General features: G+C 33.8%; 1 protein-coding gene and 1 long non-coding RNA gene across 4 annotated transcripts; both read left to right on the forward strand.

Annotated features, from left to right (window-relative positions):
* The first annotated feature begins 1,748 nt into the window (after positions 1-1,748).
* LOC141629673 (uncharacterized) lies at positions 1,749-5,633 on the forward strand. The gene is made up of 4 exons (XR_012537324.1): positions 1,749-2,120; positions 2,756-2,787; positions 3,096-3,137; positions 5,262-5,633. It is a non-coding gene; the product is annotated as an uncharacterized LOC141629673 (long non-coding RNA).
* Positions 5,634-6,149: 516 nt separating this feature from the next.
* LOC141642763 (transcriptional adapter ADA2-like) lies at positions 6,150-16,611 on the forward strand. 3 transcript variants are annotated; one of them, XM_074451686.1, is made up of 14 exons: positions 6,249-6,389; positions 8,578-8,644; positions 8,753-8,808; positions 8,913-9,091; positions 9,232-9,297; positions 9,413-9,538; positions 9,616-9,691; positions 10,756-10,807; positions 10,892-10,941; positions 11,026-11,127; positions 11,207-11,423; positions 12,204-12,414; positions 15,481-15,738; positions 16,142-16,611. In XM_074451686.1, the coding sequence occupies exons 4-14, from the start codon at positions 8,981-8,983 to the stop codon at positions 16,331-16,333; spliced, it is 1,461 nt and encodes a 486-aa protein (XP_074307787.1). In that variant the 5' UTR covers positions 6,249-6,389; positions 8,578-8,644; positions 8,753-8,808; positions 8,913-8,980; the 3' UTR covers positions 16,334-16,611. The 3 variants fall into 3 exon arrangements, with proteins under 3 accessions (XP_074307786.1, XP_074307787.1, XP_074307788.1); XM_074451687.1 differs by having other exon boundaries at positions 6,262-6,389; positions 8,588-8,644; XM_074451685.1 differs by lacking the exon at positions 8,578-8,644 and having other exon boundaries at positions 6,150-6,389.
* The last annotated feature ends 1,300 nt before the right edge of the window (positions 16,612-17,911 follow it).

Consider the following 17,911-nt stretch of genomic DNA (forward strand, 5'->3'; position numbering starts at 1 on the left):
CTCATAAAAACGTACGAGTTCCTAATTTATAATACAAATATCTGTTTTAGGAAAATCCGAAAAATAATCTGCCAGAGAGGTTCCTCGATCGAGCCTGAGGTGACTCGATCGAGGAGGGTTGCTCGATCGAGACTCAGGTGACTCGATCGAGGAACCAGCTTCACAGACGGTTTCCTTGTTTCTTTTACTTCTAGCCTTCATGCTTCCTCGTTCCTCGTGCCATGCTTCGTGTATTCTACTATGCCATCCCCGCTACGCTCATCTTAGCTAGATTATCCTCATAATGCGTCATTTCTGCATTGAAACATAAAATAGCGGCAGTATCGACAATTAATTGAAATAAGGCATATAAATGATATAAAGGCACGAAAACGGTACATAAAATGGTATGAAAAGGAGCTATAAAAGTATATATAAAAGTGATACATCAGTAATAAACTTATTTCGATTGTTTACTGGAAACATTTATGCTTATTGAAACATGTTGTAGTGCGCTTGCGATTTTGGAAAGGTGTAAACATGAGTATATAAGATGTCCCCTTCATTTTTTTGTTTTTTTCCTCATTTCTCTAATATATATATGTGAGAAGTATTTTAATGAAATTGGAAGAAAACAGTAAAATTGTGGAAGTAATCAATCAATACTATATATATTTCAGAAACCAAGGACTTCAATGTAATTAAATAACAATAAGTCTCCCTTGTGACGGGTATATCCGTCACAAGCTTGTGACGGGTCAAATATCATCCACATGGTAGATAAAACAAAAGTAAAAGTGCCTAGGTAATCACAAAAGACTTGTCTTTATCTTCCCAAGTGGGTTTTAGTTGACCCGTCACAGGCTTGTGACGGATATTGCCGTCACAAATGAGAATTTGTGATTAAGTAAATATATACAACTTAATTATATTATATAGTTTTTAAACGATAGCACTGTGTGACGGACCCGACCAAGGGATTTCAATGTAAATATTATATAGTTTTTGTTGAAGTATAAATTTAGAATTATCAAAATATGGTGATTTTCCTTAAAATAAGCCTGCTCCATTTATGTTATTAATTAGTATCATCATATAATTATACAATGGTTTAAAATAAACAAATATTATATAAGTAGGTTATAGTTTGGAAACTATTAAAAGGTCAATAAATTAAACTAGATTTCCAAAATATATAATATTCTATAATTAATTCGATTTGATTTAATGCATATATGTATATATTTATATAAATATATCATCTCTTAAAATTGTATGGTTAAATAGTAAAAGTAATTATGTTAGTGGTGAAAATAATTGTACTAACATTGGATATAATAATATGTTAGTAATCACTCATTTGAATAGTCAAAGTAACTAACTATATTAGCAAGAGGAGTAGTGAAAAGTAATAGAAACAACAACAAGAGTAGTGAAATTATCAATATTCATGCGGCAATAGTGAAAGTAACAATAATTACGGCAGAAACAGTGAAAGTAACCGTGTTAATAACGAATGTAATAAAAGTAACAACACTAACAACAAAAGAAAGCATATATGAACAATTAGCTAATTAATCGATTTAAGAAAAATATTAATAGCAGAAGTATTGAATTTGTCTCATAATTTATTTCAACGTAATTTTAAGATATGACATAGAAAAATATATTAAAATAAACTTATGAATTATGCAACTTTAAAATAGTTTCATTTTATTGAAACTAAATTTTAATCTATATTAAAGTATAATAGAAGAACCACTATACATTGAACTGTACACGTGGCAACTCCTCATTAAATTTTTTCCCGCTCATCCCTCTACAACCCTAAAAATATAGATTGTTCCTACTGACAAATCTGCCGTCATTAATTGTCTTGCTTCCTTCCACACATAACCCTAAGCGAATATTTTCTTTACTAAACAAACATGCCGTCATTAGTCACCTTGCTTGCTTCCCTATCCCCTCTGTCTTTCATCTTGCCTCAATTTAAGCATATTCAACCAAAAAATTATGTAATTAATTATTTACTTCTACTTTCATGGAAAAAATCTAATCTTTATTATATATACTCACATATTACATATTGTCTATTTTTGATGGCGAGATGTCAATTTGAAGTAGGTTCTTCCTTGAGTAAGGTAAGTCTATTGCTCTTTTTATGCATTTTTTTCCCTCTGTTTTTCTATTGATTTTTTGATCGTTTCTTATTTTGTTATTCTTAATGAATATTTCAAAGCTACTGTGCATTTTTAATGAAGGTTAGTTCATTATAATGTATCTGTTGAACTATGATCATATAAAATGAATAGTTCATAGGCAATTAAAGTTACTATCTACATGATATTGAGATTATTGGGTATTTTTTCGCTGTTAAGAGGCTATTGGATATTTAGATTGCACAATCAAATCTTAATGACGTCAACCAAATGTGAAAAAATTGATTTTTCTCCTTTTAGTGCTCAATTTGTGTTTTTTTGGTGCATTTTCATTCTCATGTAATGCAGTATTATTGCAGTATCGATAATGTTAACTATGGTTATATAAATTTCTCTATTGGTCGTTAGCTGATTAAATTATCTCGGCATGTTTTGGAACTAATGACAATTTGAAGTAATTTTGTGCAAAAGAAACTAGCTAGGACTTCATTGCTAACCATATTGGAGTCCAATAAAATTCACAGAAAGGCATACTTTGTTACAAAGTTTGTCTCAAAATTGTTGAGTTCTTTACTCCTGATTTTTTTAGTTGATATGAGTGTTTGTTTCTCTTACAGATAAATCATATGATGCAGAAATTTTCACCCATGTAAGTACATGGCCCCTTTCACTTTTATACTGACATGGGTGCTTAAAACCCCGTGTAATATTGTGTTGTAATACACGCGTCTTTCCTAATTCCCGTGTCTTAGTGTGGTTTCCCTTGGATTCGGGCTAGGGCTAGGGCCATCTTAAAATGGTGATCTGAAGAGTAATTTAGTCACGCCATTAATTAATCACACTTGCGAGCGTTCTGTGACGATAATGCTTTAGCCAAACCTCTGTGACTTTACCGTCCTTTTCTTTACAGTTTACTGCTCAATTAATCTAATTATATTTTATGCTCCTCACCTGCAGATCATGAACATCACAATAGTATCACATCGCCTTCGTCTTGAGGTATTGCTCATTAAAGTATATCATCTTACAATTGTATTAAGATTGTTATCCTAAGTTTTATTTCATGTTGTTTGGTATAATCCATTTAGGATCTGCATTCATTCTGAAATTATGTAGGTTAACTAAGTTTTTATACAATTCTCTATTTGTCTTAGTATTTGATTGAATTTTCGCAATTTAACTTTATGTTTCTCTACATTTCTCTATTTGTTTTGTGCCCAAACAATGATTTCTGCTCCTTTAGCTGTCACTAAACTCCTATGAGTAATTATTAAGATCTCCTAATGTTAATTGTGCTCGAAAAATCTCTAATTATGTCTCTGAATCTCCTCCCACTATTTCAAATCCTAAAAATGAACTTAGAATTTTGAAGTACAACCTTCTTCCCCATTAAGTCATTTATTTCTTTTTTAAAAGCCCTTTTAGCGTACACTATATTTTTCTTGTGTTATATAGTAGGGTTATTTAACAGGATTACTCCAAACTATTATGCTGATTCTCAAAATACTCCAACCTTTGATTTAACTAGGTATATACTCAACTATTAGACCCCTCTTCTTTTAATAGAATTGTCTCATTTTTAACCTGAAATAGCAGGTAAAATTAACGTGGGACCCACTCCCCTCCTTCTGCTTACTCCATCTTCTTCCCTTCCAATTACAATTACAATTACAATGTAAACTGTATTTTTTTCAATTTAACCCCCCTTTCTCTCCTCTCTCCTTTAAATTTATAATCCCCAAATCAGTATATGACTTTGATTCCGCAAAATTCTACACAACTTGGATCATGGCTTTTATGTAATCTTCGTGTAAACATAAGCTTGGAAAGAGTTGATAACACACTAATTTCCCTGGCAACATTCTAATTAACGCAGGTTTACATTAAATTAATCACATATAAAAAAAAGGTGTGAAGAACATTGAATTTATCTACCCATAATGGTGACCAGTGTAAATCTATCAACTTTTTGTCTATTGAAGCTTTTTGCCGCTCATAGCTCATTCAAGCTTTTTCCTTCACAATTACGCAAAACAAGATGGAGTAAAATGGGGTATATTGATTTGAAATGTGCACTCATTCTATATTGCAAATCAAAACAAGGATGACTACTAACAAATTAGCCATTGAAATAGAAAATAAAAAAGCAAAAATTGATACACTGATTCTATATTGCAAATCAAAATGGGTACAACGAAATAAAGAAGGGTAATGGACTAATGGCATCAATGGCTTTTTGGAGAAGAATCATGGTGTATTAGTTTAACGTAATGATTTTTGGAGAAGAAAAATAAAGGCTATAAAGAAAAATGACCGGTTGAACAGGTAGCCCTTTCACTCGTTCTATTATAAGGAGAGGGGTGTAATAGTTGGGTATATACGTAGTTAAACCGAAGCTTGGAGTATTTTGAGAAGCATCATAATAGTTTGGAGTATTCCTATTAAATAAACCTATATAGTATGTGTTTAGTTATTCACATGCTACTACATGTGAATTGTACAAGTATTGTTCATCGTACTAATGCATTTGTAATATTGAATCTAAACTGAATAAAGAATCTCTATGGCCATTGTCATGAATCTCCCAACAATCGCAAATTCTTATTTGCGACGGGTACTGTTCGTCTCAAATAAGAGACGGGCCAAATGTGACAATTTTATGAGAAAATGTGACCATTTTTTCATAGGTAACGTTTTATGAACAGTTTATGAGTGGTTACATTTTATCAAAAAGTGGTCACATTTGGCTGTCTCTTATTTGTGACCGTCACAAGGGAGACTTATTGCCCAACAATTTATCATGTTATTTTTTCATGCTTACAATAAGAATCTAATAGGAGAAATTGCATATTGTTATTTGGAGTATTTCCATACATCCTTTCATTAGCTTACTACTAGGACTTGTGTTTTATGTGCTACTAGGATTTGTGGCTTTTTTGTCCTAGCTAATACTTTCGCAGGCTGCCTTTTAGATAGTTCATATTTCATTAAAACTCATGTCGTAAGTAGTATTCTAAGAAACTGATGCATGTAAAGGAGTCTTATTGTATCTGCTCATTCTTTACATAGTTTTTGAGCGAGTTGTGGTAATTCACGGGAGTAATATTTTGTTGTTGATTGAAGGTCAACCCTCCGCGGACAGCAAAATAGAGGGAGGTAGCTAGGAATTTCTCGAAAGAATCGCACGAGGTTTTGATTTATGCTGAGATAATGTCACCACTCTATAAGTTTTGGCAAGCAACACTTCCGAAGACTAATGAAGACTGTTGAGAGCTGTTATATATGAAAGGTTATATGAGATTTTTGACAAAACATTTAAAATACATGTATAATAATGTAAAGTTATAGGATAAACTTATTATCTAAGGTAATATGAAGTTGAGGTTATAGTTTCGGTACATAAATGGAAAAAATTTACATGGTCAAGTGTAAATAATACAGTATTTTTATAAGGTTATAAAATTATCATTTCATCATTTTTGTGTAACTTAAATAAGTTTCCATTTGTATGTGGTGTCAACTATGAGTTTTATAAAAATTTAAATTCTTAACACTCATGTATCTATTCTTAATCAATTATCATTATCAATTTAGCTAGAGGTTTTCTATATTTGTTTTATCCTTTGTCAGGTTATGTATATCCGATGCGTGTGCTCTTTGCAAGGGATAAATCAATAATTATTTACCATGCATTATTTTGTGAGAGGTAAAGATTGGATAGGTAGGTGTTAATTTAATCTGGACTGAATTTCCCTTAAGAGATGGAATTTTTATAGATTTTTCTACGTATTTATGATCAAAGTTATATAATTTTGAACCTGAAAATTCAAATTAGAAAAGTCATCATTTAATTAACACAAGGAGTACAAGAAATTGCACATTCTTTCTTATACAATGTTGTGACTATAATAATTTATAAATTATTTATATACGTTATCTATCTATGTCCGTGCAATTTTGCACGGGTTTTAAACTAGTGATAAGTAGAGATAGTCCGGGCGCAGCCGATGCAACGCCGGCACCAATACTTGTCGTTTAGTAAGATTACAACCTCCAAAGTCCAACCTCTCAATTTCGGGTAAGAGAGTTCTTACCTCATGATCCCAAATTGTAATTAGGCGTCATCCAAAGAAAACAAATTGATAGTAGTCGAGTCCCGAATTAGGAAGAGGAGGTTGGCGTAGCAGAAGGTGAAATGGGTCGGTCTCGCGCAGTTCCCAATTCCAACGATGATGATCCATCCTCCCTACGGTCTGCGCGCTCTCTCTCTCTCTCTCTCCCCTTTTTCCCATACCAATTGTTTCCTTATTGTTGCCCATAAGGTCGCAGGTTCAAGTCTCTTCAAGAGCAATCTTGTGGAGTGTGTATGGCCTGAGGCTATGCCTTTCTAGACTTTGAGTCTGTTAGTGACGGGTGGTTTACCTAGTATACATGGTTTGCAGTCATACACTCATACCACTGTTTCAGATTGCTACTGCTGTTGCTGCTTCCATTTTCTATAATGTTTTCATCGTTTAGGATGAGGGCATTTTTAATATCTGAATAAATTAAATAATTGCCTGCCATTCACATTCACATTAAGTTTATGCCGTCAAAGGCTCAAAGCTATCTAACAATGTCATACTGAAAAGATGTAGAAAAATTGGGAGGGTAGGAATCTCATTTCACCTACTAGTTATTCATTAGGATCTTAGGTGGAGATTGTGAAATACGGTTTCTGCGCCTTAAAACCTACTATACGTCCATTGGCTCTTTGAAGCATTAGGGGACCAAGAGACGCGAAGAAAAGGGCAGGCTAAGGATGAGGATATGAAGGCTAATTATTGAAAATGTGCATGTAACCTGAAGTAGATGGAAAAGACAGTTGATGCAACTAAGGATGGAAAAGACAGTTAATGCAACTAAGGATGAGGATATGAAGGCTAATTATTGAATATGTACATGTAAAGATCTAGAAGATTATGAAATAGAAGTGTTGGCTTGCACAATTTCAATTCGTGCTTCCCAATGTATGGTGTTGTTGCATGCATATCTTTTTGATAAATCGACCATTACAACTCACAAAAGCTTCAACCCTTCTAGAAGGGTCCAAGTTTATTTTAGAAAAAAAAAAAGGTGAGACACTGGGTACTATCGCTGTTATCTCCTGTGGCTATTAGTTTGACTACAAGTAGCCTCAGTGAGCAGGTTTTGAGGTCAAAGCCCAGGAACACTATGTATAAATGGTTAACTTGTTAGTTCTGTCTATGACCTTAATAAGCTTCTAGTTAACGATGAAAGAGGAACACCATTATGTTCCCAATGATACAGAAACAGCAAGGCTGATTTGGAAAGGTTCTTTGCATAAGTGCCATTAGTTTTCCTTTATCTAGTCCCTGTTAAGTTTTTATGAACCTGTTATCCAAAAGTAGAGAAGTTAGCAAATAGCTATTACCCAAGCTGCTAATTTTACCAAACAGTGGGGACCAATCACTCCAACAAATGTCGTTCATGCCTGGAGGCTGGAAGTTTTAAAACTAATTCAGCCATGAAAATAAACGATATATTGGCAAGTTGTGATAGATCTGCCATAATGGATACTCCTTGTAGCTAGGGAAACTTTCATTTATATTTTAGTTGTGGACCTATGGGCTCAACTGAAACAATGTTAGTGTATTCTGGTGGTGAAGCCCCTTTGAGGATACTGAGTTTCTGTGGAATGAAGTCCATCTCATTGTCGTTTGCGATTGGAATTATTTTTTGTTACACATAGTTTGGATGCAAAAGTCGAGTAATTACTCTGACACATTGACAATTTGCTGTTGCTGTATGCATGTGTAATCCACTTTTTGTTGCTCAAGTAAATGTAGGTGTCTTCTTCAACAATGTGTTTTTTCTCTGAACTCAATTGCCATTTGCCAACACGGCAACACTAGTGTCCGTCTTAAGTAGGATTTTTTGAACGAGTGAAGGACTTGATCGTATGAAATAGAATCACCTAACCACTGTCCTATGTTTGCTTTTGTTTTTATCCCCTTTGTTATGCTTTTGTACATAGATTGTAATTCTAGTTCCTGGCTCTAGTTACTTCATTCTAATTTAGCTTGCAATGCTGTTAAAAACGTGATCCGGATCGTAGGATCCTCCGATCCAAAAAGGTGGGAAACAATTCAAATCGTCATAGGATCGGTCTGGTGCTAGTATTGTTATAGGATCGGTCAGGATCGGATAGGATCATGTAGGATCGATGGAAGGATTGTTCAGGATTGCAAAAGGCTGATTTGTGTTCTAATTTTATGAGTTTGTTGTTTTTTTTGTACTTACAACTCTAAATTAAAGGTATACGGAGCATGTAATATTTAATATGGTTACAAAGATTTTCATGTTAATTAATAGACTTTTAACATTGTATACATCACAAATTATACCAAATTTTTTACGCATACTTGTTTATCCAAAGCTATTTGTAGGATCTTGCCTCGATTCGATTCCACGATCTGATCCTACCTATCCATCTTCGATCCAAAGTAGGATCTCCATCCTAACAACCTTGCTAGCTTGTTTGTATCTTGCTTAACAATCAACTTATTTTCCCTTCATCTCCTTAATGCTTTGCATTTATCACTATCTCATAGATCAAAGAGGAAAAAGGCACCCTCAAGTGCAGAAAATGTGGAGTCCGAAACACCAGGTATTGCTTGAGCTATCACATTGCAGCAACTGATTTCACATTTACTTAATCATTTATTCTGAGGAGCATGTCACTCTTCCTTGTATCCTCATCTTTTGTGTCAGGTCAAGGTTCAAATGACGGGAAGAAGGCCCTTTATCATTGTAACTATTGCAACAAAGATATCTCTGGAATGATTCGCATTAAGTGTGCAGTGTGTCCCGATTTTGATCTGTGCATTGAGTGCTTTTCTGTTGGTGCTGAGGTTCATCCTCACAAAAGCGACCATCCATACAGGGTTATGGTAAATGATGCTATATTATTGAACTATTGAGCTCCTTTTATGTATATACTATTTTTCCTCTTCAAGATTCAGCTTTAGATGGAAAATTAGCACTTACACTTTCCTTTTCCAAAAAATGACGCTACTCTATCACATTACAGGACAATCTGTCATTCCCACTTATATGTCCAGATTGGAATGCAGATGAAGAATCATTGCTTCTAGAGGTAATATTTTTATCATTAATATATGTAAACCGCTCATCCATGTTAGTTTTCTAATATTTCTGATTGTATAATGTCTATGTTATAAGCACTCAAGCTAATTGACTCGCATATGCAGGGAATTGAAATGTATGGTCTTAGTAACTGGGTTGAAGTAGCAGAGCATGTTGGCACAAAAAGTAAATCAGAATGTATAGATCACTATAATTCTGTTTACCTAAACTCTCCTTGCTTTCCACTTCCGGTATGATAACAGACTCAGCTTCAGTACTCTTTCTTCTAAACCCTCAAACCTTAACCTACTATATGCTTTTGATGTAGGATCTATCTCATGTTTTTGGAAAAAATAGAGAGGAACTTCAAGCTATGGCAAAGGAACATAATGAACTCAAAAAAGGTCATCGTTAGTTTAACGTTTTTCAGAAGTTCATGATATGATAACTGTGTTACTGACACACGAACTTTTTTTCTCCACGTAGTCAGATACAATAGCCTCTTCGATTCGCTCAAGAGTGTCAACTTAAGGCATCTCCATAGTTTTCTGTTTCTTTCTGAGTTGAATACAAGCTTGGAGTATTTGTGTTGCTTAAAAATGTATATAGTGCCGTCTTATGGACAAAAACGGTGTTTTAAATAAGAGAACATGAATGTCCTTTGGGAATTCACTTACCTCTGTATGGGTAAAAATGTAGGAAGAATTTGTCACAATTTTGCAGAACTACAAACTTTCAGTTTTTTTTTTTTGTTTTTTTGAAGGACAAACTTTCAGGTTTTTGATTTCTACGAGTTTGCAACTTTCATATTTTCTAAAGCTTCCAATAGCATCTCTCCTGCACTTGCAGTTTTATCTTTAAGGCTCTATTGTATAACCATAATTCTGGGATCACTTGCTCAGAATATTTTTCAAGAGATTACTGATGTCTTCAGAGATCTTTCCTGTAATGTATGGATACCGTGCCTCTCTCACAAATATGTCTTTTTTCCTCATAAATTTCACAACCTTTCTGCATCGCCTGGAAAGTTGACTTTACGTTTAAAGTTTGGGCTAGGAATCTAGGATGCTCGCATGGACATCAGGATGTCACTTATACAGTTTTACAACTGAACGAATAGGCTTGTAATTTTAATTAAGATGCTTTGTATCCTCCTTTATTATAGTCAATGATTACATTATTTTCTTATGAAAGAAAATGGTAGCACTAGGCAATACTTTCTTGCATCGTATTTGTAGAATTTCACGTTGATTTGATTCACTTATACTCTCTTCAATTCCTAGTTCCTTACATTTAATTATACTCCTCACGAAGAATAAAAACGTAAACAACTAGTTGAATGGAGGAGAGTATACTTATCTTAAAGACCTAGGCTCTGATGTTGTTATGCTTTTGTGACTTGCTTCTTCCGTCTTTGTTGAGAAGTTCTTAACCACTATTTCTATTCCCTTAATTTCTCTCGATTCAGCTCTTGAAGAAGTTGCATTAAAAGAAGAGTTCCTATCTTTTGCAAAAGCCAAGTATGGACTTTTTGTGTTGTCTATTTCATTTGTATATGCATTTTTATTTTGTCCTCCTGCTTAATCTCTAAGCTTTTTGTCAAGAGTTGAAGAACAGCGAAAAGAAGCTTTAGGTAGCCAGTCATCGCAGCCCGGTACATATCTGTCATTCCAAATTCATGCATTCCTGTAACTTATACGTGCCGAACACTTTATGAGTTGAACTTTGTGTATAACAGAGGCAGCCTCAACTATGGGCTCTATTTATATCACAAGCGCAACTAAGAAACCTCCTATCGTCCTTGTGGTAAAGGATGGGAGTGATGACATCAAAGTCGAAGGTGAAATATTAGATCAAATATTGTTGTTGCTATTGTTGTACTGTGGTCCATATTAAATCTTCTTCATATGGGTGTGCAGATACACACTCAGATAGGAAGGTGGGTGAAAAGAAACCTAGAATGGATGAGGGTCCTTCTGTTACAGATGTGAGCGGGTACAACCCTAAGAGACAGGAATTTGAAATTGAATATGACAATGATGCTGAGCAGCTGCTAGCAGATATGGAATTTAAAGAGACCGACACAGAAGCCGAGCGTGAGTTGAAGCTTAGAGTACTGAAAATCTACAATCGCAGGTTCTTTTATTCAAGCTTTTAGTAGTTGTCTCTTTATTTATTTATTTCATAATCATTTTTGGTTTCTCACCTGACATTTGATTTTCATCACAATTTCAAACTTTGTACCTTTAGTTGTAAGCCTAAAATTGATGGCCCTAGGTTGGTTATACTGGATAATTATTTGTTGAGTGTTGAAAATCATATATTACCTTCAAGTTTCGAATCTAGATGCTGGAATTTCAGTACAAATGGAGAATGCATGGCTGCTAACTTAGGACTAATCATAAATATGGAAACTAAAGAATTATATTTGTGAATTTATTGCCGGTGGCATTGGTTAAACTTCCGGGAAGTGCAGTTTATGCTCTGGTGATAGGTGTTTCATGGTACACTTATTTGGTATAAGTTGATTAATTATAAAGAGTGATAATAATCATATATTACCTTCAATTTTGAGCTTAGGTGCTTTAATTTCTGTACAAATTGGAAATTACGTGGCTGCTAACTTGGGACTTACAATAATATGGCAACTAAAGAATTATTAATTGTGAATGTACTGCGGTACTGCCAATGGCATTGTTTAAACTCATGGGAAAGTGCAGCTTGTGTTCTGGTGGTAGATGTTACATGGTACACTTATTTGGCGTAACTTTAATTAATTAATTATAAAGAGTGATAGTAATGGGATAATGTATTTCTCAATAGCCAATTATGGTTGCAATTTAAGTTAAAATCTGCTGCATGGTATTTTGTTATGAGTTGGCATTCATTGCTTACCTATGTCCTCCAATTCATCAGGCTTGATGAGAGGAAGCGGCTTAAGGATTTTATCCTTGAAAGGAATTTACTGTATCTAGATCCCTTTGAGAAAAACCTATCGCCCGAAGAAAAGCAAATATGCCAGCAATATAGAGTTTTCATGCGGTTCCATTCAAAAGAAGACCACGAGGAACTGCTGAGAACAGTCATAGAGGAACATCGGATTCTCAAAAGAATACAGGATCTGCAGGTTCAACTCTCATTCTTTATTTGTTTCCTCGAGTAACTACCATCATGTTTTATTCGTCTATGCTACCTTTAATTTCATTTTGGTTTTACCTTATTGATGTTTGAATTTACTTGCATTCGCAAGACAAATGTGAACCTGAATAGGTGCTATTGTACTCAAACTCGGTTACAGATGACATGTAAGAATACATTCGTAGTATCAGACTAGTCATCCCTCAAATTTTGAGACTACGGATGCAGGGCAAAATTTCAAGATATAACCGATTACAAAATGAGAAACTTTATAACTTCCACCTATTCTATACCATTTCTTCAAGATTCCCAACTTTTTTTTTTTTTTTTTCATAACGTCCATCTTTAATGAAAATTTCGTCCAAAATTTCCACCAAAAGCCTATTTTTTGTCAAAATAAAGGACATTTTTTTGTCCACATCAATCATGAATGCGTTTTTCCTTCTTTAAAAAGTTACTCTTGGACAAAAATAAAATTATTTCATGAATGATATTCACAAAAATAAAAGTGGTATAGAAAAGGTGGGAGTTGCGATTTTCCCTAAAATTGAAATATTTAGTTTTTTAGAAGTGAAGTAGAGAGATGTTTGAGATAGAGCTTAAGATCATTAAAAATCATACTTATAAATAAAACTTGTTTCCACTTTTGTAGATTGCCTTTCCCTTCATGCTAGGTAGCACGAAAACAGACACGGACACGGACACGGACACGGACACGGACACGGACACGGACACGACACGGATACGTGACACGGCATCCCATGAAATTTAGGACACGGGACACGTCATTTAAATTTAATAAAACTAGTATTGGTGCCCGGCTTCGCCCGGGCTACCTCTACTTATCATTAATTTTTTTTATTAAATAAAATTACTTAAAGTTGCATAACCTATAAATTTATCATTAATATATTTTTCTATGACATATCCTAAAATTACGATGAAATAAATAATGAGACAAATTCAATACTCCCGCTATTAATATTTTACTCTTATTAATGAAACAATAGTAATAACATTACATTACTTGCCCGTAATCATTGTTACTTTCACTACTCCCACCTTAATTATTGTTACTATCACTACTGCCGCATTAATATTGATAATTTCACTACACTCGCCGTAATTATTGTTACTTTCATTATTGTCGCGTTAATATTAATTATTTCACTACTCCCGTTGTTTCTAGCACTCTCACTAATCTCGTTGATAATATTGTTACTTTTACTATTCAAATGAGTGATTACTATCATATACCTATATCCAATGTTACTACAATTCTTTTCTTTACTGACGAAATTACTTTTACTACTTAGGAATGCAATTTTAAGAGGATTATATATTTATATAAATATATTACATATATGTATTAAATCAAATCGAAAGAATTATGCAACATTATTTATTATGAAATCTAACTTGAATTATTTATAACCTACTTATTATATTTTTGTATGTTAAATAATTAACATCTCTATACGTCTAATAAACTATAAATAAAGTTTAACAAAATTGCATAGATTTTAAATTTAATATATATAATTTTATGGTGATAATAATTAATACCATAAGTGTGCATGTTTATACTAATTACTTATTTTATTTTAAGGAAATTGACCATCTTCTAGTCTTCTATATATATTTAGGAAAATTATCAGGCATTTTCTTTCTTTAAGTCTCCTTGAAATTGAGCATCTTAATTAATTATTTTATTTTAAGGAAACTGACCATCTTAATTAATTATTTTATTTTAAGGAAATTGACCATGTTTAGGAAAATTACCAAGCTTATATATAATTTAATTTTAACTCAAACTATATAATATTTGCATTGAGATCCCTTAATCGGGTCCATCACACGGTGCTATTGATTTAAAACTATATAGTATAATTAATTTGTATAACTTTCTTTAATTACATTGAAGTCCCTTTGGTTTCTGGATTTAATATATAGTATTGATATACTCCCTCCTATTCTTAATAACCCTCCCTATTCATGGAGGGCACGGGAATTAAGGAAGGGGAGTATTATATGGTAAAGTATTGTAGTGAGGTAGGAGATTGGAGAGAGGGAAGGCATTGTGTGATTAAAATAAGTATTGTTGTGGGGTAAGGTGATTAAAATAAGTATTGTTGTGGGGTAAAGTGATTAAAATAAGATAAAGTATGAGTTTTGTGGGGTATTGTTATGAAGTGGGGTGATTAAAATAAGTATAAAAGTTTGCCAAATAAGGAAATATGGAGAGTATTGTGAATAGACACAAAAGGAAATAGGGAGAGTTATTTAGAATAGGAGGGAGTATATTTTATAGTTATATATGTGTGATTTTATTTTTGAAAAAGTGTTGAATATTAAATTTAAATAAGTGAAGGTAAAACTTACGTTAATTATAACTCATTCTCATTTCCAAAACCAAAAACCAACTTATAATCAATCTATTTCGACATCTCATTACTAGTCTAAAGAACATCATTTGTCTCCGATTCAACTTATTTCCCCACCAAATTCAACCATATAACAATTCTCGCCATTTACCTTAAATTCAACTTGATTCCGTTTGGAGGTGTGTCCAAATACCATGGACACGGCTCAAAATACCATGGACACGTGCCCAAATAAAAGATGAAAGTTAGACACGGTTTTACAAGTGTCCGACACTTTTTGACGTACGAGTGTCGTGTCCGACACGGGTGTCTGACACCGGAACGCCGATTAGGAGGAGTGTCCGTGCTACCTAGCCTTCATGTATGTATACTAAGAGAAATGTTGGACTCTTAAGAGTAAGGTATGGATTCCATACCTTAATCTTTGATTGTTGCTAGGACATGAGTATGGTGCCCTGAGTGATGCGTCAAACTAACGGAGAATAGGTTTAAGAACTTTGAAACCTTTCGAATATTTGACGTTAATCCCTTTAAAACATATGTAATTAATGCTCTCTGCGTTTTTTTTTTTAATGAGACCTAGAATTTGCGGGAGCTATTGAGGCACTGGGGTAATGTTGTTGTTGTTGTTGTTGTTGTTGTTGTAATGATACCTAGAATTTGCTTTGCAGGAAGCTAAAGCTGCTGGTTGTCGAACGTCTTCCGAGGCAGAGAGATATATTGGGCAGAAATGGAAGAGAGAGGCAGAAGAAAATGCTCGCAAAATGAAGGAGGCCGTTGAGGTTGGGTCAGGTGGTAAGGGTTTGCTAAGGTCAAACCATCCTCGAGAATTCGGCACCAATGACTCGTCTTCAGGGCAACTCAGAGCAACCTCGCTCGATGACTGGGACATTACTGGGTTTCCGGGAGCTGATTTGCTCTCAGATACAGTAAGTTGTACTCTAATGTTTCTTCAGAGCATTTGATTCTGTCTAGTGTGAATTACTTGGCTAACAAACTAGGCGGAAATTGATGAGGTGGGTGAACTGATTTGTGGCGTTTAGGGATCATCAGTCATCCATGTTCTGATTTTTATATGACGGTTTTTTTATTTTCAAGAAAGTGTTTTGACTTGCAGTTTTTGTTTGACTTCCACATTAACAAAAATATATTTTGGGGAAAAGTATGAAACTTATATCATTGGTGTCGTAGCAAAAAAATGCTTCCTGAAGAGCATACTTTTAAAAAGAATAATATTTAACTCATATTTTGAAACAAATAGTAGAAAGTAGCGAGTGTCTCAAATGGCACTTATAAGAAACCAAGCTGAGTAAAATTTTATCCATTTGACAGGAAAAAAGACTCTGTAGAGAGATAAGAATACTGCCTTCACATTATCTGGATATGCTGCAAACCATGTCGATGGAAGTCATGAAGGGTAATATAAACAAGAAATCAGATGCACACAGCTTGTTTGGAGTCGTGCCAAGCAAAGTGGATAGAGTGTATGATATGCTTGTGAAAAGGGGACTCGCTCCATTATAAGCTATATCTTGTATGTTTCGGACAAACTTGTACATTGTTGTGACCTCTGAACCACAGTCAGGACGCTGATGATTTCTATGTTATGCACGTCCTTCTTGGGGTGCTACTAACCACATTTTTTGGTCTAACAGCTCATGGTGAGTTGATGATCCGTCGTGCTTTCTTTCTTTTGTGTTCCTCTAATTGGTTATGGAACAAGTCCAAAGTAGATCCAGAAAAGTTGTGTCTTTGTATGTAGAAGCCGATAAAAGTTGAAGTTAATGGGTAAATTATTCTCATGTGGATGTGGTTATTACTTCTTTACTCCGCAGCTTAAGCCAAGTCTTTTTTTTGCCTTCTCATTGGCCCTTGAATTTTAGGGTTTGCAATTTTTTTTATTGAAATAGGGCCCATGCTCTTCACATATTTAATTCCTCTCTCATCTCTCCTTTCACATCTTATTTTTATTAAACGAAGAACATTTAAATGTTGTGAAATAAAGATTAAAGATAATTATAGAGAGAATATAGAGATAAAAAAGAGAGACCAATCATCTACTATTCCATTATGGAGGGTGTATATACATATACAATGAGGGTAGAGTTTTCATAAGATAATATACTTTAGAATATTCTAAAATATGAACATTCATATAATATTATACCATAATATTTCATAACACTCCCCATTAGATGTCCATCACTAATGAAGATGTCTTGTTAAAAACCTTCCCCGAAAAACCCCGTGGGAAAAACACTGGTGAAGGAAAAGAGTACACTAATCTTCAAAGACGCATAACAAGCTGCCCCGAAAAACCCAGTGGGACAAAACCATGACTAAGGAAAAAGAGTACAGTGCGTGCTACTCCCTCTAATGATTACATAACTTGATAAATCTTGAAATGATCCATGATTTGGCATAACTCCGCGATTGTTGAAATATAAACCATCTTCGTTGATAACTTGATATCTTCAATTAGTAGAAATTTTTGATAACTCCAATCATCATATTTCATCTGAACTCACAATCTGGATATGATTATTTCATAATAACTCTTGGATCTTCATTTCAAATAATACCTTCATAATTATGATGGAGTTTCTTCTCAATATATGACGTAACATTATATGTCCAAAATAATTGTCATCGCAACAATAACAATGACATTACTATAGCGTAATAATGTGCTAATAGTGCTACCTCGTTAAAAACATTTTTAGGAAAAATCCATTGGGACAAAAAACCTAGTCAAAGGGAAAAAGAGTTAGCTATCATTCCTTAATTACTTGTCTTGAGAAGAATTAGTTCGATAATTATTGAATAAATCATCTAATACCTTTGAGCATTTTTCTTTGCTAAACCACATATGTATGGACATTCTCATTGTAGACTTTGACTACATTATTTTTCAATCGTTATGGTACTTCTGGACCATAAACTAATTTCACATGTTTAGCAAGAAGCTCGTTTAAATCTGAATTCTTATACGCTCAAACTTCAGGTTGAGACAATAATAATTTCCTTCAAGTAAACTCTATGGGAGTGAAAATATTCCATTTTGAAAATAATCACGATAACCTTTCAATCATGTCGTAGAGG

Source organism: Silene latifolia, chromosome 2 (assembly GCF_048544455.1).
Source record: "Silene latifolia isolate original U9 population chromosome 2, ASM4854445v1, whole genome shotgun sequence".
NCBI lineage: Eukaryota > Viridiplantae > Streptophyta > Magnoliopsida > Caryophyllales > Caryophyllaceae > Silene > Silene latifolia.

Bases quoted from the DNA above. Each gene is read 5' to 3' on its own strand.
- LOC141642763 (XM_074451685.1), top strand. From the start codon at position 6,334: ATGGGTCGGTCTCGCGCAGTTCCCAATTCCAACGATGATGATCCATCC. The intron at 9,539-9,615 runs GTATGATAACAG...CTTTTGATGTAG, and splicing joins CTCCTTGCTTTCCACTTCCG to GATCTATCTCATGTTTTTGG. The intron at 12,415-15,480 runs GTTCAACTCTCA...TTTGCTTTGCAG, and splicing joins AAAGAATACAGGATCTGCAG to GAAGCTAAAGCTGCTGGTTG.